Raw genomic sequence first — 23,811 nt, 5'->3', positions numbered from 1 at the left:
TCTAGAACAGTGGTTCCCAACCGTGTTCCCAGAGATCCATTCAACACAGCTAGGGTGTCCCAATACTTAAAATGTATCCTCCTTTCCTCAACTCCTGTTCCTATCTGGAATGGGGGGGGGGGGGCAAGTGGAGAAAACAAGGATGCATTTCTCACGTATTTGGATTTGGAGGCACCCCTAGAGATCTTGTTGCAATGCCAATTAGGAGAATCAGGTGTGCCAAATTAGGGTTGAAAACCTCCAGGATGGTGGACCAACAGGAACAGGGTTGGGCAGCCCTGGCCTAGACTAACTGTGAATGCATATGAAAGCCTGTGGTAAGAGCATATCATATGTAGCCTTGTGGCTTAGGTACCCAGGACTGGGACCTGGAAGGTGTTGGGCCCTTGAGCAAGGCCCTTAACCCCACATTGCTCCAGGGGGATTGCCCCCTGCTTAGTCTAATCAACTGAGAGTCACTTTGGATAAAAACATCAGCTAAATAACAAATTAAATTAAAATTAAATCAATTTAAATGAACGATTGCAATTTGGAACGGGAAACCCAAACTAACAAGGGCCCACAACACCTCACTGGGAGGGCCTGGGTTACATAATCAAATTTAAATAAATGTTTTGTACTGTAGGACTCCCCATTATGGAAGTTTAACAATGCACTTCGTAATGCCTAAGGGTGATTTGAAAGAGGTCAAATAGAAATGTTATTTATGGTATGGTATGGTATGAACTGGGATGGACGGAGGGATTTGGACTATAATGGTTGTGATTAGGTCAGAAAACGAATCCGAGTGGTGCTATTGAGTTATGGCCGCTACTCTTAAAACTGAGGCCAGCGAGTTTGTATTTTAACCCATCTCATTTGAGGCAAAACTTTTTATCTGGTTACAAGTAGTTTTCGTTATTATGATTAATGATGTCTCATTCTGCTGTATGGTTTCCAGGTTATGATGTATTTAGTCATTTAAGATTGCCATGTTCTTGGTGGTTGAATTATCAAATGTACTCATGATAGCTAGTTGTGCCAGAAAACATGTGGTTAAAAAAAAAGAAAAGAAAAAAGAACAGCTGTCCCAAGGGCCACAGACCTCATCTTCAGTAGAGCTCCCCTTTAACTGTACACGTATGGAAGTCGACTGCTTTGTGTCAAATCATTTTTCAAATTAAAGGAATGAAGAACGATACTTGGTTAAGCTGACAAGTACTGAATCCTGTTCTATGATTTTTACCTTGAATTTCAATTTCATTAGAATTTCACCTTTTGATATTCAAAAAGCATACTAGGTACTGAATATTCTGATTTCATCATTGTATTTTGCACGGTAATCATTATTGGATGCGTTACATCTGGGATACCATTTTAACATTTGTTACAGTAAACCCAATCAATTATAAAGTTGTTCTTTGTCAACAGAACTTCCCTTCACAATGTACAGTAAGAACAGAAATTAATTAGCAAGCAAATTACCATTCAACAATTTGTTGAGTTATCTTAGTAAAATGATTAGGTCTTTGGTGTCGATTAAAATCATTAGATCTTTATTTACAACAAATAACAATATGCAGTTTCACAGAAACGGCTTTCTCTGGCCCCACTTTTCCAATGTAACAAGCAGAAAACTCCCATTTGTGCCGTCTCACTGGTTACGAAATATATCTCATGATTTCTCTGAAAAACGGAAAGGGAAAACATCCTTTTTGGTAAACTGACAGTAGAGTCCTGACACCGTATAAATTTCCATTTTAACCACTGAAAATTAACTATCCCGTTAACTGTCCCGTTCCTCCCAATTTACATCCAGTTATGTCAGACAGCTCAATACAATGGAAACGCCCAGCAGAACTCTCCTGTTAATTGTGAATGACAAGACGCGAAAAAGAACTGCAAACTAAGCCTGTCCTAAAAATTACAGCACTTATCCAGCAAACGAACATAAGCACATTCCTGCCAATGGGAGAGAGATGGTGCGTTTTCCTGATAATAGGCTTTGTGCAGTGCATTCTCACGCACTGTTTGAATGCCGTAATCTCCCTCACTGTGTAAGGGATGAATCTGGCTCTGCCTAATGACTTAGCACCAAAGAGGAGATTACGACACCTGGAAGCTCGGCATTTAGGATTTTCAGACGGCGGACGGGAGGAGGCACTGTGACGTATTGTGTCTGTGGCGAAAGGGGGGTTAGATCGCGTGTCCCACTCTAGGTTCACCAGCCACCCTCCAAAAGCAAAGTTCAATCCTATGTATTTTTTCCAGTTTTGTTGACAAGATGCCAGCCCCTGATGTGCTACCATGTAAAATGACAAACCCAACACTGTTGCACACCAAGATATTTGCAACAGGTGCTCCCATTGTAGGTCATAAAAAGTAGTGTGCACAGAATTACTGGCCAACCCCAGTCCTCTGACTGAACCAAATAAAGCCATCCTTTATCAACGACCAACCAGTGAATTCAGACTCCAAATAACTCATTTTCTGTCCACTGTTGTGGTGGGAATCTAAACAAAAACCCAAGGAAGAAAATATGCAAATATGCTGAAGTAATCTTTTTAAAGTCTCCTTAAAATGTATTCTGCAATAGATTTTATACATTTCTACAATGTTTCAACAACTGTTTGGTTCTAAAACAAACCGACGACGTGAAATTAACGCTTCCCCCTTATAGGCTCACTAACCTTTATCCTACAGACACAAACGTGAAGCAAACATGCGTCAAGTGTCTGGCTGAATAAGAACAAGGGGAATGAAGAAAATATGGAACACAAAAATGAACACGAACAATCTCTGAAAAAGGCTAATGTTTACACTAAAGCTTCTCACTGGATGGCAAAAGACAGTGTAAGGAAAAGCTACACAAAGGCAGAGTCCAGTGCCTACTCCACAAGAAACAAATGCACCCTCAACCAGCAAAGACATCAGTCCAGTTTCCATGGCAGCTGTTCCAAAAAGGCCGATCAGACTGACGATCGGCTTACTTGCTAGCTTTACTGTTAAAAACAAGGTGACCACATTTAGAATCAAGACATTTTCAAAAATCCATACAAAACAAAGAAAAAAAATGAATAAAACCCAACAATTCTATTAAACAAGTTCTCCTTTTATGATTATGACTAAGAGTGGAGAAGGCAAAGGAGCACGATAACCAATCAAAACAACGAACATCAGAGGACTCGTGAAAAAACATCTGGGGTGTTTGGAAGTCGCAAGGAATCCAAGTCTCCAAGTTATCATCATAAAGATCTGATAACCGCACCACTGAAACGGTAATATCAGAGAAGTTTGTGAGACTCCTCATCCTCCTAAACAGTGCACCAATCACCACCATACTTCTTCCATCCACGCCCCTCCATTCAATACCAATGTTCACATGCACTCCTAGTCGTTCTAAAGCAGACTTCCTGGTGTCCATTCAAGACATCCGCCTGCAGTCAAAGCCTGATCATTTAATGCTGTAGATTTCCTGTGACCTGAAATGATTGCCTTGCGCACAAACCTTTTAGGAAAACACTGATTCTTGTGCTCGAACCATGGGTAACTCAGTCTAAACTGTGGAGTCCGTTTCTCTCCCATCCCCCGCCCTTTTAGTGCAAAAGTCTGGCGGGGGGGGGGAACGTGTGGGAAGGGGGGGGGGGGTCAATCCAACAGGTGTTTCCGGGACCCCATGCGGGATCGGTTGGAGCGTCGGATGTCGAATTGGGAGTCCCTGCAGCTCTGACACACGTACGTCTCGGGGACGTTGGACTTGCGGATTTTGGCACAGGACAGGTGGACCCAGGTGTTGCACTGGTTGCACTCAATCATGGCCCTCCCGGCAAAGGGCTTCGTGCAGAAGCAGGTCACCAGATCCCAGGAGTCATCGTCTGTGAGAATTCAAGGGAAGAAATTAGTTACCCTTACATACTACAGTTATTATTATCAGAAACATCTTGGATGCTAGAGTTGTTATTTTTATAAAGGACTGCTAATTCATTTTGTGTCTGCCAAGTTGGGTCTTCAACATCAGTTGAGGAGAGCAGCCAGTAGCACACCCATACCCGGAAAACCCCTACAACAAGCCAGAATACCGACATTCAAGAGGTGGAAAGTCCAGGAACAAAGGAAAAGACCCTCCTGATTTAACCAATATGTTCCATCTCCTGAAGAACTGTGCCAACTGGCACATCCAGGTGACTGGAACAAAATACTTTCTGAACCAGGATCTTCCACCAACCAGCTCCTGCTCCTTTATGCCCTTCCCCCCTTGGACAACGTGAGGACTCCACATGGCCAGGACCATCATTTCACACCATTTACAGAATTTCAGAATTAATGACCACCTAATTCCTGCAGGTATGGCACTGACAGGCAACACCCTGTTCTGTTAGATGAGCTATAGTGTTACAGCGCTACTTAACTCCACATCCCCTGGGCTGCACTGTTAACAGGTATTCGTTTAACCATCCTGATTTCAGAACTTGTATAATTGTCTGCTTGGTTCAGGTTAATTTAATTAGTGAGATCGGGTGTTGTGGTGCCTGTACACACTGTGGCCTGCAGGACCGGGCGTTAAGTAGTTGTAGCCATAGATCTGAACTATCATAGGCTTTGAATGGCATCACTGAGGAGTGCCTCTCATCAAGGGAAGGCATCCGTACCTGAGTCCACCATGATGTCCTCATCGTCCCCGGAGCCGTCCTCGTCCCGGAACACCACCTGCTTCCCCTGACGGATCACAGTCCGTTTCCCGGGAACGCCTTCCTCCTTCACCACCACCGACTCCTCCTCCTCCTCCTCCTCCTCCTCCTCCTCACCCTGTCGGGCGCTGGCGCTGGACTCGGAGACTCTGCAGGCCGCGGGCGGCTCCCAGCAGGGCAGCTTGACGTCGGGCTCCTCCTTGCAGCGGACGGGCGGGTCCGTGTGGAAGCGGCGGACGGGACTGAGGCCGAAGCCTCCCGTGGCCGCTGCGGACCGCTCGGGGCCAGGGGCCCGCGTGTACGGGGTGGAGGTACTGAAGTCATCCTCAGGCTCCTGCTTAATCGGCCGGCCCAGGAAGGGCGGACTGGCATCGGCTCCGGCGGTAAGGGCCGCCGCCGGCGTGCTCTGCTCTCCCTCCTCTCGCCTCCTCAGCTTCTTCTTCTTCTTCTTCTTCAGCTTGTCGGTCTTCTGCCTGCCATCCAGGAGGAGGCCCGTGGACTTGGGGTGCTTGAGGGGCACTGGGCGGTCCCCGACCCGCTTCTCCGGCCCCTTGAACCCAGAGAAGCTCTTGCATTTCTTGGGCCGGGGAGGGTCGCTGGCGGAAGGGAGGTCGCGGTCGTGTCGAGGGGTCTCCCAGCCGTCGCTGTCCGCCGTGCTGCCCGTGCTGTTGGGCGGGCTGGAGCTGCTCCTCAGTGCTGCCTCCTGGTGGAGAAAGAGAGAGAAACGGGTTCAGCTCAGCCAATCACAGATGATGCACACATACCTCGTCACAGGAAGGTTTCTTCAATGTATTCTTATCTAATCTATCACCAGCTACCTTACTGAGGTTGCTAATACATGGCAACTAATCTCATCATAACCAGGCCCAGCTAGTAACATTAGTTTGATATTTTGGGTGGATTCATTGTAGACACAGCAATGCTGTGCAGTGCTGTTGTACGACAGAGGCTGAAATGCATAAACTCATCTGCACTGTTCACAATGTGGCATTTAACCAATCAATGATGCCTTGTATTATTGGGCGATAACATTTCATGTAGCACAGACCCTGGAAATAATGAATGAAGGTCAGCCAATTAAGCACATGTACTACCAACCTGCTTCTTTTGGCTCCATTCCAAAAGTGCCACTATTGACAGCATAGAAGTTACGCTGGCCAGTAGTCAAAGCCATATTTATACATTAAACCCATATGGCCAAGAGCAGAGTCCGCAGCATAGCCAGTGCTGCTGCATACTACTGAGATTTTAGGTGAACCAGGCATTAGGTACATTAAAAAGTAACCATTGCGGGGCCGAATGGCCTGTTCCCATCATTATGCCATGTTATTTCAGGTTTTTGCAGATAGCTTTGTTATTTTTTTTTTTAGCTTCTTTTTTTTTTTTTTTTTTACCCTCCACCACCCCCCCACTTTGGGGGGAAACTTTTTACATAACATAACATAACATAAGGTAATGGCGAGAACAGGCCATTCAGCCCAGCAATGCTTGCCTTTTTACATACTGAATTTTACATACATTAAACAATATTTGATATGAAAGGAAACGTGCATGCAGGCAACGCGAATAAAAAATGAAAAAAAATAAACAAGTAACAATAATTATCTCTTAACAATAATTATGGTAACCCATACGTAGCCTTCTTAATAAATGAACTTTTAGGTCTTGCATCCCAGCATTCGATGGGAAACAACCCAGGGGCTGAACCAAACAAAAACACATCAGTGACACCTCATACCCTCTCTCGGCCTCGTTAAATGCCAAATCCTAAATTGCAGAACCCTGTGTATATCTTTACACGTCACCCTCACAGTCTATTTTTACGCTGCTAAAGCCTACACGGCCCCTAAAATATCCCCGCCACACTGGAAGTCCCCTGTCAGAGAGCACACCCCCGGTGCAGCGGGATCTGAGGGACAAAAGAGCTCAGCCTGCATCAGCAGCCTGCCCTAGGCCAGCACCCCCCATGACCTCGCCTGACCCTATAGGGCCTGGCCCTGACCCTGTAGGGCCTCGCCTGGCCCTGACCCTGTAGGGCCTCGCCTGGCCCTGACCCAGTAGGGCCTCGCCTGGCCCTGACCCAGTAGGGCCTCGCCTGGCCCTGACCCTGTAGGGCCTCGCCTGGCCCTGACCCTGTAGGGCCTCGCCTGGCCCTGACCCTGTAGGGCCTCGCCTGGCCCTGACCCTGTAGGGCCTCGCCTGGCCCTGACCCTGTAGGGCCTCGCCTGGCCCTGACCCTGTAGGGCCTCGCCTGGCCCTGACGCTGTAGGGCCTCGCCTGGCCCTGACCCTGTAGGGCCTCGCCTGGCCCTGACCCTGTAGGGCCTCGCCTGGCCCTGACGCTGTAGGGCCTCGCCTGGCCCTGACCCTGTAGGGCCTCGCCTGGCCCTGACCCTGTAGGGCCTCGCCTGGCCCTGACCCTGTAGGGCCTCGCCTGGCCCTGACCCTATAGGGCCTCGCCTAGCCCTGTAGGCCCCTGGCCTGGGCCTGACCCTGTAGGACCACGCCTGGGCCTGACCCTGTAGGACCACGCCTGGGCCTGACCCTGTAGGACCACGCCTGGGCCTGACCTTGTAGGACCACGCCTGCAGGAGAGCTACAAATGGCCTTCTCCCCACAGCTGAACCATTAAAACTGTTCTCCACATCCAACATTGTTACAACAAATTAACCACCTGGGCACCCCACAAGGCAAATACATTATGCAGCGACACTAATTCATAATACCATGTCGTTTTTGAAGGATTTTTTTAATTTCATTTCAGTGGAGCCAGAAACATAAAACATTCAGCAAGGACTTCCTTTATAATTCACACTGCACTCAGACTGAAACGGTGCAGTAACACATGCGAGTCAGAATTTGCATTTGTCATGAGATGTAACAGATGGAAGACCCGACAGTAATAGACCAGGAGAAGAGAAATGGCAGAGAACATAACATGGTAATGCCAAGTACCCGGTTACATTTTATTACAGCAACTGCCATTGAACTCAACATCACCGCTATTAGTAAGTAGTACGTTTTTACCCACAACTTACTACAACTCACAAGTGCGGGTCTCATTAACTACTCACAACTTGTTTTAGGATCAAGCCACAAGCACTATGGAAACGCGACTGCCAAAACGCTGAAACTGACAGCAGACGTGTGCTCGCATTTATTCCAACTGTCAAACTGTCCATATTTACCATGGACTGAGCTCCCATTCTCCATTTGCTCACTAAGTGCCAAACGCAAGCACAATGATGAGAATGACCACCATGACTTAAGGTTACCATAGTATCCATGAAAACAAAATGGATACTTGCCCTGCAAACAGAAAAAATACAAAAGCTTATTTTTTAAATTAAATTCAATAATGCTTTTTTTCCCCATGTACATTGACATCATATGCACCCATCAGCCAAATGCTGCTCTGGAAGCAGATACCATTTTCATTTTGTTTTATAAGATTAACACAGTAAATAATAGGATCAAATTATTCATTAGTCATCAAAACACTGTATTCTCTAGACACCAAAGAACCAAGGCTTGGACAGATCCCAGGACATGACGGTGCAAAGAAAGCAAAACTCAGGACAAGCTAACAGCTAACAAGAAATGTTCATCCCACTGCTATCTACAACCCGAGTCACTGACTCACACAAGTCTATGACTCACTATAACCAGAGTCACTGATTCACCTGGATGAGCCGGGTGACTGGAGTGGCCCTCTCTCTCAGTGGCCCTCTCTCTCAGTGGCCTGGCAGAGGGGGTTCCACCAGGACACAGAGACGAGGGAGGAACAGTGGCAGGGGCAGCGTTTAGGGAAGCCAGGCCCAGCTGTCTGCTCTCGCCGATCTGTGGATTGAATAGAGCAGAAGAGTGCCACAGAGCAGGAGTGCGATACAGACACCAGGCCTCTGCTCCACAGGCTGTCTGCAGGCAGTCCTTGGGTGTCTGCCTCGGAGCTCTCCATGCCTCGGGCAACCATGGCTTCCCTCGCTCCGTGCTGATAACAGCCTCTCCAGGGGCGCCCTAAAAGCTCAGTTTAAACATACAGGCTCTCTCTGAAACCGCAGCCATTACTGGGAGATCTTTTCCTGGACGGCCGCCCAACAACTGTTGTCAGACTCCCTTTGGCCCCCGGCCAACCCTGAACCTCATAATTATCCAACACCGCACAGCCCTGACCTCATAAATTGCACAAACACCTTTGGAGGCCCGTGGACTTGGGCTGCTTGAGGGGCACTGGGCGGTCCCCAACCCGCTTCTCCGGCCCCTTGAACTCAGAGAAGCTTCCATTTCCCTTTAAAGTTTTCTGCGTGTTGTACTCTTCACCAAGATCTCAAGCACCTTTTCTCAGGACTTTGACCCCTACCTACTGCTCCTTCGGGACAGACATGAAATCAACATTACAGTTACTGTTCCCATATCCGATCCTGGTGTGCTGAACTACTACAATTCCTCAGGCCCAATGGGCCCCCCTGTCAGTGCCTTCTGACACCAACTCATAAAGATCATTCCAGAAAAACGGCCATCGGCTGTCCTCCTCCTGTGCACACCTCTCCCCTGATTGTCCATCGCAAAGCTTACTCTACTGTGGACCTGACCATCATTTCCGATGTGGCACAAGTCTACAGCTAATAGGTGGTGTGACAGGAAGAGGTTGACTGAGAAGACGGGAGGTGCACTGTCACAGAGATGGAATAAAGTTATAAACAGCCTTTTGTCCTTTCTGGTGCCCTGTGGCAGAGAGGAAAGAACCTGGACAGAGAGGAGAGGTGGTGACACTGAAGAAGGATCTTTGCTTACCTCCTGAGGGTAGGGAATATAACCGGCATAAGCCAGCACAAAGGTGCAGAACTTGTTAAAATCCTCGACTGTCCGACGGCGCTTGAAGCTGGGACTGCAGCCCTGCAATGCAGAAGCACCCATTAGCATGCACAATACATGGACATCCTTTATGTAAGAGTGATCATCAGAAAGCTGAACCGTACAGATTTAAAACTAGATTTAGAAACTAAATTATCTTTCTCCTCAAAGTCTTGCAGGGCGCCTAAAGATAAACCATGCTTCGGAGCAACTTCTGCCAAACTGAGATTGTTGACTGGCTTAAACTGGCAAAGTCTTTAAAATTACTATTTATTTTAGATTTCACAGTGAAACCTGTCATGGATTAGCAAAGGAAAAGCGAGGAAATAAGGACATTTAATTCAGACTTTTTCACATTGATAGGCGTGCTCGGCAAAGAAACATTTTCCAGCAGATACCTCGGGTCGAGTTATGATTTCAACAACTCTGAAGAGTCAATTTCAAAAACTCTTTTTCAAAAAAAGCAGTCGCTTCCATTGAACGAGGAATGCGAGGAACAAGTGTCCAGCCATTGTAAAAAGGATTAAATTAATTGGGGAATATGAAAGACCCATTAAACGGTCACATCATAAAACAGGAAATCACAGACTAAGTTGGCCCTTTGAAAGTCAAACATGCCCGGTTGCAACATGAACAAAATCAAATTAACATCATTAGCTCCTTTTTATAACAAAGTTTTTTTTATTATTCCCACCCCAGGCTGGGTTTTTTAAAATTTTTATTCAAGTCAGACTTAGTCATTAAAACATAGAGCTAATTCAACAGAACTTAGCTAAAAAAATAAAATAAAAATAAAGGAATAGCCAACTCTTTGTTCTAAAGAATGGCCGAGGACTGTAGCATAACATATCTGGGTCTCTTCATACTAATCATTACGCAGTAATAGTATCACCGTCATCAGCACAAACATTATCGAACTGCAAAATGCAATGCATGATTAAACAGAAACGTGATACCACATTTAACACTGTCTATTTTTTGCGTTGATATCACAGTACCCGTGATATCTGCGAGTGTGCATCCGAAACATGATTGGACTTTTTGCTTTCACTGTCCGTTTACCATATTCCGAAAGTGCACCTTTACGATAACTTGATTCGCCACTTTACTACTACGGGGTCAGCTGGGTAGCAGCAACTGCTTCCATTTAAACAAGCGGGATGTTCTTTGCTGAAGCAATTCAGCAAAATCCATTTAACCCGTCAAAGTCTTCGCCCAAGGAGCGCAGCTAAGCGTCGCACGAATTCACATCGTCAGAAACAAATGATTGGCTAAGCACGGTATCTCCGATTTTGTTTTCTTAGCCACGCCATCAACGAGCAGATAACACTTGGTAATTGTTAACAAGAAAATGTGCATGTGTGGATCTAATTAAAACTCGCACTTTACTAGCTAGCCATATGCTAGAATCGTTACGTAATTGTAGCACATAGCTAGGCTAGCTAATTGATTTAACGAAGCTAGTGCTTGCTGTCTGTTTGGATTTCACAGCGAATAGACTGCCTAACACAACAAACACTAACTTAGCTAGCTCATATACACATTTTCTTTAGTTGACCAACTTAACTTGGAAAAAAAACAAGCGTCCTATTCGCTTTAAAAAAACAAAAAACTTTCTGAGGTCAATTATATTTCTATCCAACGGTAGCTAGATAGATAGCTAGCTAGCTAACAATGTCTAACAACATAGATCAGAAGACGCCGGTGACATGATGAACCCCCCGCTTCAATGGTATAACAGACTACCGTAGCCTAACTTATTAGTTGTCGAGCTTTTGATTTTAATTCAGACTTCATCGATAGGATCTTTTCCTTCGATACCTTTAACGTTTGTTTTACAGCAAACTATTTAGCAAGTTAGCTAGCTATAAATCAAAAAGCAAGATGGCGTTTTTATGGTGCTAGGACCACTGGCAGCAAACGTTGGGAAGCTAGTTAGCCTTTAGCTACGAAACTAGTGTTACCACTGCACCCCCTTCATCAAAACCCCCGATTCAGAAACAAGGGAAACATAGCGTGGGGTGGTTACATTTTGTTGAGACCAAAACCTTTCTTATGGGCTTATATGTACCCCAAGTTGAAATAGCATTGTCAATGAAGGACAGAGAAAACAACAACAGTCTAAACATTTGCAAATACTTTTGACAGTGGGGTAAACAAGATGGCGTAATGTGCAATAAGAAGCCTGACATCGAATGATTAGCTAGCTACCAAATACTAACTATTGTGCAAAATGTACCAATATCATCAAACAATTCGATAAACAATAGCCAAAGTAAACTTGACTGTAAATATGGGGGTTTTAAAGTGACGTTAGTTCTGATGTTCTTGCTCAAACATCTATTTTTGGCGATTAGCCTAGCCTTAGCTAGCTAACCAAGGAACTCTTAACACATGCAAGTTAACTTAGATAACGTTAGCTAGCTACCCTAGTCTAATGTTTAACCAAATGAAATAATATCGCTTACCTCTGAACCGAATGTATAGGATGATGAGGCGTCCATTTCTAAAGACAAGTCGAATGGAAAGGGTGTTAACATTGCAAACATTTAATGTTTCCCCATTACTGTGGTTAACCAGAATTAGCAAGCTAAAACAACTCAAGTCTCGCACTTTTACAATAGCTACACACAGGGCGAAATACAACAGACCACAAGTTGGTCAACGTTAGAGAAGTTATTTTAACGTTAGTCACACTGCGATTAGGATTATAATATAACATTAACTAACAGCAAACTTGTCTGTGCTAGCAAAATTAAATGAACAGTGATGGTCAGAGCATTGAGTCTATTTCTGGATTTTTCCAACCAAACCACTAGCTGGCTAGCTAGCATTACAGTGTCGGAAGCTAGCCTCCAAAGGTTGGATATGCCCTAAACGTTATTTTTTCCTGAAACAATGAACCAAAGTGACAAAAAGCAATACATTTCACACTTCTAAAACAAGTTTCAAGCAAGATTTCTAAAAACCAGGCGAAGCTAACATTACCTAGGTTAAGGAAATCATGTCATGGCTAGGCTAACAAGTTACATGCAAGACAAGTTAGCTAGCAAGCTAACGATAACCAAGATAACGTTGGTTAAACAACCAATACACCCATATCCAAGGAAGCTTGCTACATACAAGTGACTATTTTACAAAATAAATAATACAAAAAACTTTTCGATGTTTTATGGATAGAAATTATATGCTATCATTAGCTAACCTCATTGTACAACTATAGCCAACTAACATTGGCCACAACATTTGCTAACTCTGCGAGTAACGTTGGCTGAAGTAAAGGGAAAAAATATCTAGCCTGAAACGATAGTTACCTCTTGTTGAATCCCTGGACATATCGCTGGTCATCTCAAGTCACATAGCTATCAGTAATCCCAAGAAAGACGTCTTGTACTAAAACGACGACTGCAATCTTTCGACAAACAATCTTTCGAGCTGTCTTGACTAACTGTGTCTCGCTACCAAACAGTATCTCAACCTGTGACGACAGCAGGAGGCACGGACCGCTTAATTTACATATCATTAATATACAAAATACATATTTACATATTCATGAAGTTTTCCCTCTTTGAAGACAATGCGCAGTCGCCTTTAATTGGTCGACATGTAAAGAAGGCGTTCCCGCAGACAGTAGAAACGAACCCTTGGGCGAAAAGTGTGTGAAATAACTTGCGAAATGGTGAATTCTCGGAAATGAGGCACCTTAACAGAAATTTGTACAGTTTGCATTGCTAAGTCCTACAGCATGCTAAAGTCAGTAGCCCACAACATTGCTGAATAGCTCTACCCCCCGAGGCAGGCAGTCATTGGCTGTTTTGCTGGGTGCCCACCTTGCAAGACAGTAGACACTGCACTTCTGAAAATTAAGGCAAGAGCCAGCAGTGGACATTGCGCCACTCCTACAGTAAGAACAAAATGGTGGGCTGTAGCCTACTGGCTAAGGTGCATGACTGGGACGCGGTTGATGGTTGAAGCCCAGGTGTAGCCACAATAAGATCCACACAGCTGTTGGACTCTTGAGCAAGGCCCTTAACCCCACATTGCTCCAGGGGGGATTGTCCCCTGCTTAGTCTAATCAACTGAAAATCGTTTTGGATAAAAGCGTCAGCTAAATAAGAAATACGTGGCAGTTTCCCTGACTGACTCCCCAGTCACAGAATTTCTCTCTGCTTCTGAAGAGCAGTCCTTTGATTGTCTGCCTATTATTTTGAAATGCTATATACACACCCCTGGTGTGCCTGCTTATAGTATCTTCTGGACACTGACCTACACCTTTCGAATGCAGCACTGAAATGTTGCATTGCTGTCATCTGCAATAAACCATAATTTATATGCCAAAGGTGTGGTAACCCTAAATTTGAAAGTTTAATCTGGTGTCTGCTGTAGGCTATAGTGCAGCAAAAATAAACAATTGAAAATGTCATATGATGCATGATTCTTACATCTGGCAATGACTTTTAGGTTCTTTAATGTGTTTCTGGTGCGTAACCAAGACTACAGAATGCCCAAGCAGATTTAGGGACAGATGCAAACAAAACAGAGCATCAATATGCATTAGAGCAATCATATGTGCATATTGCCCAGAATTATGTTAATTGTTTACCATAAAGTGCTTGAAAATGTACTGTGTGAAGCAACAGGTAAAAAAACCCAATAAAACAATATATAGCTATATGACATATAGTTACATCCACTCAGTGAGCACTTTATTTGGTAAACCTATACACCAGCTTGTTAATGCAAATATTGAATCAGCCAATCACGTGGCAGCATGCAGATATGGTCAAGAGGTTCAGCTGTTTTTCAGACCAAATGTGAGAATGGGGAAGAAATGTGATCTGAGTGACTTAGACTATAGAATGATTGTTGATGCCAAACAGAGTGGTTTGAGTATATCAGAAACTGCTTATATCCTGATTAGCTACTGATTATCACAACAGTCTCTAGAGTTTGCAGAGAATGGCGCGAAAAACAAAAAACATCCAGTGAGCAGCAGTTCTGCGGGTCAGAGGAGAAGGTCCAGACTGGTCGAAACTGACAGGAAGGTGACAGTAATGCAAATAACCATTACAACAGTGGTATGCAGAAGAGCATCTCTGAACACACAATGTGTCAAACCTCTCAAGTGGATAGGCTATAGCAGCAGAAGACAAATAAGCTTAAAAGTGCTCATTGGGTGTATATTTAAGAAAACTATGTAAAATACTTTAAAAGCTGTCTAGTAAAATTTTTACTATTGGGGTTAAAAATGATAAAATCCTGTCCAAGATTTACTATTCATATTGGTAATCTACAGTACGTGTGCCTAAATGTCTGCCAAATATGATTGATGGTTGCTCACAGTTATTTATTTAATTTCTGAGAGTGATTAGAGAAGACTAACTAATATTAATAGAACAGTGGTGTCAGTATCATCAATAATTTGCCATGGAAAAGCAGAGTTGTCAAATGTGTCCACGTGTAAAATCTGTATTTTGTATAGTTGTGTTTTACATTGAGATATATTTTACCTAATTTTGATCATTTTATTTAAATGTGCTATTTAAATATGTAAATACTAAAATTTAAATCACAGCTGGTCCATTAGTTTTGAAACAGAAAGTGCCAAATTGTAAACTCATGTGTGAAGGGGAAGATTCATTTTGGGAACACAGAGGCGCTGTGTGCTGATGACCTGTCTGTTGTCATTGACAGACGAGGTAATTTCATGGAACAGAGACAGTGTGAAATAGGGGGAAGGGAGGCGAAGAGGGCAGAGGACAAACTGATTGAGAGAGAGAGAGAGAGAGAGGGGGGGATAGAGAAAGATCTCTGATCTTCTATTTACTGAGCAAATCAAAAAGACCTGATCTGCTTGGATGTGAGTCAGCTGTATCTCAGTGTATCGACTGACTCTGATGCCTGTGTGTGTGTGTCCGTCTGTGCGCGTGCGCATGCTCTATATATCACAGAACGCACGGGGGGGTGCACTGACACAGAGAGGAGAACAGGAGGAGTCACCAGATCCAGACTTCCCCAAGTGAGAGCGAGAGCGAGGCACAGGAACTCAGCGCTCCGGAAAAGAGTAAGTGCATTTTTTTCTGACGTGCTTTAAGTGCTGGCATACAAGTCATAATACAAGTTTGCGCAGGTGTGTTGTGTCATTCTGTCCTTACAGTAGGTGATTCAGCACTTTCCCCGAGCTCTCAGAATGAGCTTGGAAGAGAGTAAACATTGCTGATGACTGTGCAAATGCACAGAAAGCTGCAGCGCTCTTTCAGTCGGGCTGCAGTGAATCTGACACTCGTACGGGAATGTGCGTTTATTTGTCGTGGTTATTATCTGTGCCTCAGACAGTTTTTGTTATACAGAACACTGTGGCATTCAGTTATTTGAATGTTTCTGCTAAGATTTTGTTCATTATTCAACTGCATAAGAAAACTAGTGTTAGGAGAGACGGTCATAGTGAGTGCAGTCCAGTGAGCTGCATTGGTATTCGAGTGGGCAGACGGCTTGGCGCTGGCAATGTGGATGGCTGAGTTCCAGGTGCTGACGTTATTGGGCCAGGAGAGGTGGTTCATTGAATGCAGCCGTAGTTGGGTGGAGTAGAGATTTGGAGCGGGGGCGGGGGGTTAGTGGCAGAGATGGGTGGGGCCCATGTCCTGCAGTGTCCCGAAACTTGCAGTGTCCAATTCCTTACACTAAGACCTGTGTGCATCCAAACCCTCATTCTCCTCTGATGTGTGCATCCAAACCCTCATCCTCCTCTGATGTGTGCATCCAAACCCTCATTCTCCTCTGATGTGTGCATCCAAACCCTCATCCTCCTCTGATGTGTGCATCCAAACCCTCATTCTCCTCTGATGTGTGCATCCAAACCCTCATCCCGTGCCAGGTTTTGTGCTGTGTCAGGGTAGCCATTTTGCTCTCTCTGGTGCAACTCTTAATGCCCAGTCATTTTGCACGAGGATACCCATTGCATAGCTGCAGTGATTAAACTTTGATTAAAACACAAGATACTTACATATCTTATTACTAGTGAACTCGTACTACCTCTAGCACTAATGATCATACTAGTAACATCAATAGTAAACCTTTCAGAATAATCAAAATGCAAATGCACTGAAACAGCAGACATGGATGGAATGACCCATTTCAATCTCAGAATATTTTCACAAAGAAATTATGCACTCATTGCTGTACTGTGTCACCAATAGCACAGCGGTAGGGCCATGCAGAGAACTTTTGAGGGGCCGGTGTTCAAAGTGAGAAAAAGGCAACACCAACCTAGAAAAAAAGTGATCAGTTATTGTACTGAATATATTTTACTTAAATGAATGAATGAAAATTTATGAACGATAATAACAGCAGTGATAAAAATAAAAATATTTATATTTTTAAAGTCAAATGAAAGAAGCACATAGGGCAAAAGGGGCAGGTACTGGGGTATAATCCAAAACACAGGGGTTCTGCAAACACCAAGATCTGCACCACGGGATCATGAGCTGAGAGTTAGAAGGTTCTAACTGACAAAAATTAGTTTGTGTCATAAATACGCTATTTACAGGGCACTAAATACATGTGTGAACTTTTATAACAAAATACTGTTTAAAGCATTCAAAATGTAAAAGGTCGTATCTGCTTGGAGCCCATTCACTTTGGAATCTTTGAAGCTTGACAGCTCAGAACTACTCAGAACACAGACAGAACCTTCTACTCCATGGGACGGTAGCATATCCAAGTAAAAATGACCAAGCCCAGCCCTGCATACCTTTTGCAAACACAGCAGTGTCACATGGCCACGTTGCTGTAAACCCCTGCGCAGCTCAGCCCAGCTCAGCGTTTTCAGCTCTGAGATCACCATGTGCTCATTAATATGGAAGCTGTAAGCCAGGCCTGCAGTGCAGTCTATCTGTGTGCTCATGTCTATGTGCAGGTGGAGGAACTGCCCAGTCCAACAATGGCCACAAACCTTCTCAAAAACCCTTGTGGAGAAGGTAAGGGAAAATAATGATGTTTAAATAATGATCAAAATCTCATGTGCTGAATCATTGTTTTTCCCCTTTCTTGTCCATATTATATTATTTTAATTAGTGGTATATTAAGTTCTAAATTATAACAAATGAGTAATAACTATCATGAAATATATATTGTGCATTGCTAAATGATTTTGAAAAGACAAGTCCTTACTGAAGTACTATACACTCATTGAGCACTTTATTAGGTAGACCTGCACACCAGCTTGTTAATGCAAATATTTAATCAGCCAATCATGTGGCAGCAACTAAATGCATGCAGACATGGTCAAAAGGTTCAGATGTTTTTCAGACCAAATATGAGAATGGGGAAGAAATGTGATCTAAGTGACATTGTCAGTGGAATGATTGTTGGTGTCAGACAGGGTGGTTTGAATATCTCCGAAACTACTGACTACTGACCAGATTTTCATGCACAACAGTCTCTAGATTTTGCAGAGAATGGTATGAAAAACAAAAAACATCCAGTGAGCAACAGTTCTGCAGGCAAAAATGAGAGAGGTCAGTGGAGAAGCTAGTCAAAGCTGACAGGAAGATGACAGTAACACAAATAACCACACATTACAACAGTGGTATGCGGAAGAGCACAACACATCAAACCTCTTTAGTGGATAGGCTACAGCAGCAGAAGTAAAAAAAATGAGTCAAATAGAAAGTGCTCACTGAATCTATATTGAAAATAAAAGGCAGTTGTTCAGTGAGACAATTAAACCCTTGGGGGGGGGGGGGGGTACTTGTACAAATAAAAATAATCTTTCCAGGAGACATACCATTCACTGTCAGTACACACATACACAAATAAAGAATACATGTCCCAAGAGCCTATTGGAAGTATGCACAAAACAACTTTCTGGAACTGTCAGTTCTCAAACCTCAGGGGCTGCATCTTCCATTTAGTAGCAGTAAGTGTCCTTGCTAGTTTCAGAGAGATGCAATTGTCCTCTTCCTATCCAGAACCTTCTCAATTAAAATAGGCAATGACCGTACACCTATTTGGTGGTCATGTGGTCATGACAAGTGCCAGTGTTTTGCCATTTTGAATGCAGCTGCATGCAGAACTGACGCGTCGAGCTTTCTGTGCTTCTCGCAGAGCAGCTGGAATGCTGGGAGATAACGGAGAACGGCGGCAGCGAATGGCGTGTGGAGGAGATGCCGGGCGATTGTGGCCACGCCATTTGCGACGAGGCGATGACCAAATATTTTGCCACCTCCTTCGAGTGAGAGACGGGGCAGAGTGGAGCTGGGATAGTCCAGGGAGGGGTTCTGATGATGGTGAACATTGAGATGTTCTCATTTTGAAGAGGTGGAAATGAACTACAGGGCAGACAGATGAGTCAAATCTAACAGACATTTAGCCAAAGCGCTGTGTGTGCTCAAGTCTGCCGGAGAGAGAGCTGGAGTATGTGTGTGTGTGTGTGTGTTTGTAAGTTTAATTGTTTGTGTGTCTTTGTCCACATATGTGCTTTTGTGAATGCGTGTGTGTACACCCGTGTTTCTGAAAGCCATGGTCTCTTTCCCAGGTTGTGTCTGAAGAAGCAGGTGGTGGACCTCCTGGCTGAGGGCTTCCAGGCGGATGCCCTGGATGCACAGCCACCTGTCACTGTGGAGGACTGGTAATACTGAGACCCAGCACTGCCACACACACACACCCACACGCCCACACCCAGCACTGCCACACATACCCACACCCGCACACACACACACACACACGCCCACACCCAGCACTGCCACACACACACACACCCAGCACTGCCACACACACCCACACCCAGCACTGCCACACACACACACACACACACACACCCAGCACTGCCACACATACCCACACCCACACACACACACGCCCACACCCAGCACTGCCACACACACACACACACACACACACACACACACACAGCACTGCCACACATACCCACACACACACACCCACACCCAGCACTGCCACACACACCCACACACACACACAGCACTGCCACACATCCACTGAATCACACACACACACCCAGCACTGCCCCACACACACACACACACACACACACACACACACCCAGCACTGCCAGACATACACTGAATCACACACACAGCCACACACACACACATACACACACCCAGTACTGCCACACATACACTGAACCACACACACACACACACACACACACACACACCCACAGACGCTATCCATCACTCTGAATCCAAACAAATGGCTTCTGTGAATCAACACCTATGTGTGTGTGTGTGTGTGTGTGTGTGTGTGTGTGTGTGTATGTGCACAGGTACTGTGGGCGTTCAGATTGTGGCTGTACCTACCAGCTCTCCGTCTCTCTCTTGGATGAGAATCAAGAGATCCTCCAGGAATTTAAACCCGACAATGTGACCCTTGACCCTGACAGCGATGACTGCTCCTGGAGACAGGTAGCTCTGTGTGTCATTCTGGGAGTCTATCTCTCACATGCAAACACTGTACAGCCAAAATACAATCCATGACATCAACACACATTTGAGACCTACTAATTGTTTAGTGTTCTCAGCCTCAGGAAAGTCAACCCTTCCAGTGCATTTGAAAAAGCCTGTGTCTGGTAAGAAGCATATACTAGTGTCACCTATCTTAAGTGCTTTAGTCTAGTAATGAGACTTAAAGGCTTGTAAAGAAACTTCTCAAGAACAAAATATTATCTTATAGCTTGACAAGTGAAATCGTCTTACCCCCTTGGCAAATCTAGAAATTAGTCAAACTATCTCACCTCATTGGCAATATTTTTGTCTTATATATATATAATATAATATAATATAATATAATATAATATAATATAATATATATATAAATATAAAAATACTTGGCACTTATTTCTTTCAGTGTATATATATATATATATATATATATATACACACTACAAAACCTAAAAACTTGACTGGTATTTTAGACTTATACTTAGAATTAGAATTAGCCAAATACAATAAAAGTTTCTAAACTGTACAACTCTCAGATACCTAGCCCTCATTGTGCCATCACAGCACCATGACATAGAAATGTCTGTTATCTTATAAAATATAATATTAAATATTATACGCCTGTATTATATGATCATGTACAGCTCTCCTCCCCGTTCTTTTCCCCAAGGTGACGCACACATTCTCAGACTACGGACCAGGTCTTCGCTTCATCTCCTTTGAGCACGGGGGCCAGGACTCCAAGTTCTGGGACGGCTGGTTTGGCGTGAGAGTGACAGGAAGCTCTGTCACAGTGCAGGCCTGAGGGGGGTGGAGCCAGAGATCCAGCACTGCATGAGCTGTCACTAAAGCCACACGTCACACTGCACCTGTAACACATGATGTCATAAAGGATGTGTAGCCTATGTTTTGTTCTTACTGATCTGCAATGTGGGAACTGGAAGGGCGGCAGTGTGGAGCCTTGGGAAAGAGAATAGTTACGTGCTAGGTCTGAATCCCAGATGAGTGCTGCTGTGTAGCATTTAGCAAGGTATGTATTTATGAGCTGCTTCAGTTAATACAGTATATTAGGCTGAAAAAATAAATGATGACATGAAATGTCAAGTATAAGTGAACCTTCTATAGAAGAAGATGCTAAACTAAGTAAGGAATGAACAAACAGCTTCTGAAAACCTTTTTTCCCCCAGCTGTATACACATGCTGCTAAACATCACACTGGACCCTTTTTCTGTGTGTACACTGACCGCTACCTCTAGATAGCAATTACGTTTTAACTCGTATTAGTAATAGTATTCTAATATTTTAAAAGGACTAAATGTGAAAGTGTGAAAAGTCCTTAAATATACAAGAATTACGTAATTGCTGTAATTACATGAGAAGGAAACCTTGGGCTTGTCATAGTGTCAGGAGGTGGAAATGTAATAAACAAATAAACATACTGTATTGGTGGTTGGATTTTAGTGCACATCCTTACAGTGTCTCTTTCTGTGTGAAGTGCGACTATGAAGAAGTTTAAAATGAAGTTATGTGAACTAGTATGACCTAATGTAGTTGTTAACTAACTACTGGACAGTTAAGATGTTCAGCCTTTTTTCATTAATTCATGTTTACAACTACATTAGTTAATGCAACAAATTAAAAATACAGTTGATGTATTTGTTAATGATTAAATAATTATAAGTTTATTATATGGCTAATGTATAAATATTCATGTGACAAATATATTAGTAGTTAACATACATTAACTCATGAAAAGTTCATTTCATGTTTAATTAATGTACTGGTACATCTATTCATTCCTGTACATTAGTTAATGGCAATTCATGTACCCTTATTCTAAAGTGTCGCAAAAATGATACATTTTGTTAATGGAAAGCGTGTTAATATTGGCGGGTTCACCCGTAGCTAGCATTGGCTAAAAAGAACACAGAAAATGCGGAATGTTCAAACTGAACGAATGACAAGGTTTATTGCCCTTAATTTAACAAACTAAACTGGGTTGGGAGGAGTGTCCAAAACAATAAACGGGTTTCATCTGACTGCTCAGACTCAACTAGTATCTCTTCGTTCTAGCACAGAAGATGCACACTTGCTAAAGTACCGCCACAAAATAACTGCCAATCACAGAGCTGCCCTCGGCCATGAAACTTCCCAGACAGAACTCGTACTCCCCGCCTGCTCTAGGCGGCCAACCAAGAACTGAACCTAGGACATTCCTCCCCCCATTCAGTACCCATTAATACCCCCACCCCCCCACACATTGTCCGTATCCTGCATGTCCTCCTGGGTCCCTACAATATGCATCAAAAGGGTCACAAGGGGTGTTCCTCAAAGTGAAGTTTGTTTCAAGGGACACACCCTAATAGAAATGAAAGTTGAAAATATGCAGTTGTCACCTTTCCTACCAATCACAACCTCCATCACTGTCTCCATCCCAACCAATCACAGCCTGCATCAACCCCCGTTTCCGACCAATCACAGCCTGCATCAGTGCAGACATCATCTGCTCTGCTCTGTCCATTAGGTCATATCCTTGACTGAGGAAGTCAAGTGTCAGTGTCAGTGTTATGACTGGATGTAGTTGCAGTTGCTTATTACGTAATTAAATGGCTCCATGTATTCACATGCTAATAAGGCCACTACCAAAAATACAGTGTCCCTGTAGGTGGCAGTAGCTAATAATTTGAAATAATTTTGAAGGTGAAAAAAGTCTTGTGAAAAGAAGTAGACTGTAGAGTTACTTCACAGGGCAGACCCAAAGATGACCCACTGTTATCTTCAGTTTGCAGCAGTGACTAGAAGTGGAATTCCACCCCAAAAAAATAAAATAAATGCATTCTTACAAATTCGGATTGCTCTCCTTAGGGATTTAGTGACTCAAATGCATCTATTAGTAAATGTTTTTAACTGGAGTGAGTCACAGTATTCCATTGACCATAGTGTGAACCGCTTATTATGAAGGGGCATTGACTGGGGCCTAAAAACGAAATGTTTTTCACTTGAATTTTGTTGGTTGCAAAGACAGTAGTTGACAGGTGTATTTTTGAGTAAATACAGAAAAAACTAGAAGCCTCACTCTGCATAAATGTAATTTTGGTGGCTGTTAGTAGTTATGTTGTTTAATAGAAACTACAAAAATATCACCACAAAATACTACTTTTTTTGGAGCTTTGCCTCTCCCTGCTGAACCCCCCCCCCCCCCCCCCAGCTCAAGCTGGTAGCTGGTCGAAAAAAGCAATCTTGCTTTAGAATTTGCAGAAAGGTCTCATGTTTAACTGTAAGAGTTTTGCTCTCGATCACATAGATTAATTGTCACAGACATTTAAACCAGGGGTGCCCAAATCTTTGCACCTGAATGGACACCTGAATGTTATTTAAGCTTAGCCCAATTAAAATACGAAGACTACAACCATTTGCTGGAGAAATATAGGTGAATGGTCAGACATCAGTTTTACTGATTACTGACTGGTAGAACAAGCACTGGCAACTTGTGATGTACAAGCAAACAAGAAACAGCAGCTAAATTAATCTGTGGAGGCTTGAACATATAAACAAACACTACCGGGACATATGTACATGTATGCTATTTGCCTTTTGACATACGACGTGAAAGTGCATTAATCTATGAACCCCTATAAATGGGAAACATTTTTATATTGGAGTCAGAGATGAGCATGTTTCTATTGGAGTCGGAGATGAGTGTTGTCAAATGAGCACCCCCAATTTTCAGGAGTGTGTACCTATGGGTGGAGGGCTTGGCAAAAAAGGCATTTGACTGCGTCTAATCAATTTTACACCATGAAAAATATTTAGTGCGAGGAATTATTA

The 23,811-nt window shown here is 43.6% G+C and overlaps 2 protein-coding genes across 2 annotated transcripts; one reads left to right on the top strand and one right to left on the bottom strand.

Moving 5' to 3' along the window:
- Window positions 1–1,507: 1,507 nt before the first annotated feature.
- phf13 (PHD finger protein 13) lies at window positions 1,508–13,002 on the bottom strand. The gene is made up of 5 exons (XM_061220300.1): window positions 12,835–13,002; window positions 11,989–12,026; window positions 9,461–9,562; window positions 4,629–5,370; window positions 1,508–3,854 (listed from the first exon to the last, which is right to left on the bottom strand). The coding sequence occupies exons 1-5, from the start codon at window positions 12,866–12,868 to the stop codon at window positions 3,628–3,630; spliced, it is 1,143 nt and encodes a 380-aa protein (XP_061076284.1). The 5' UTR covers window positions 12,869–13,002; the 3' UTR covers window positions 1,508–3,627.
- A 2,454-nt stretch (window positions 13,003–15,456) lies between these two features.
- Window positions 15,457–21,431, top strand: fbxo2 (F-box protein 2). The gene is made up of 6 exons (XM_061220301.1): window positions 15,457–15,584; window positions 17,436–17,496; window positions 18,626–18,752; window positions 19,056–19,148; window positions 19,809–19,947; window positions 20,654–21,431. The coding sequence occupies exons 2-6, from the start codon at window positions 17,460–17,462 to the stop codon at window positions 20,786–20,788; spliced, it is 531 nt and encodes a 176-aa protein (XP_061076285.1). The 5' UTR covers window positions 15,457–15,584; window positions 17,436–17,459; the 3' UTR covers window positions 20,789–21,431.
- Window positions 21,432–23,811: the final 2,380 nt, after the last annotated feature.

The sequence above is a fragment of the Conger conger genome, chromosome 14 (genome assembly GCF_963514075.1).
Source record: "Conger conger chromosome 14, fConCon1.1, whole genome shotgun sequence".
Classification (NCBI taxonomy): Eukaryota; Metazoa; Chordata; class Actinopteri; order Anguilliformes; family Congridae; genus Conger; species Conger conger.
Note: the sequence above shows the minus strand (reverse complement) of the source record. Positions and strands in the feature narration are given on the sequence as shown.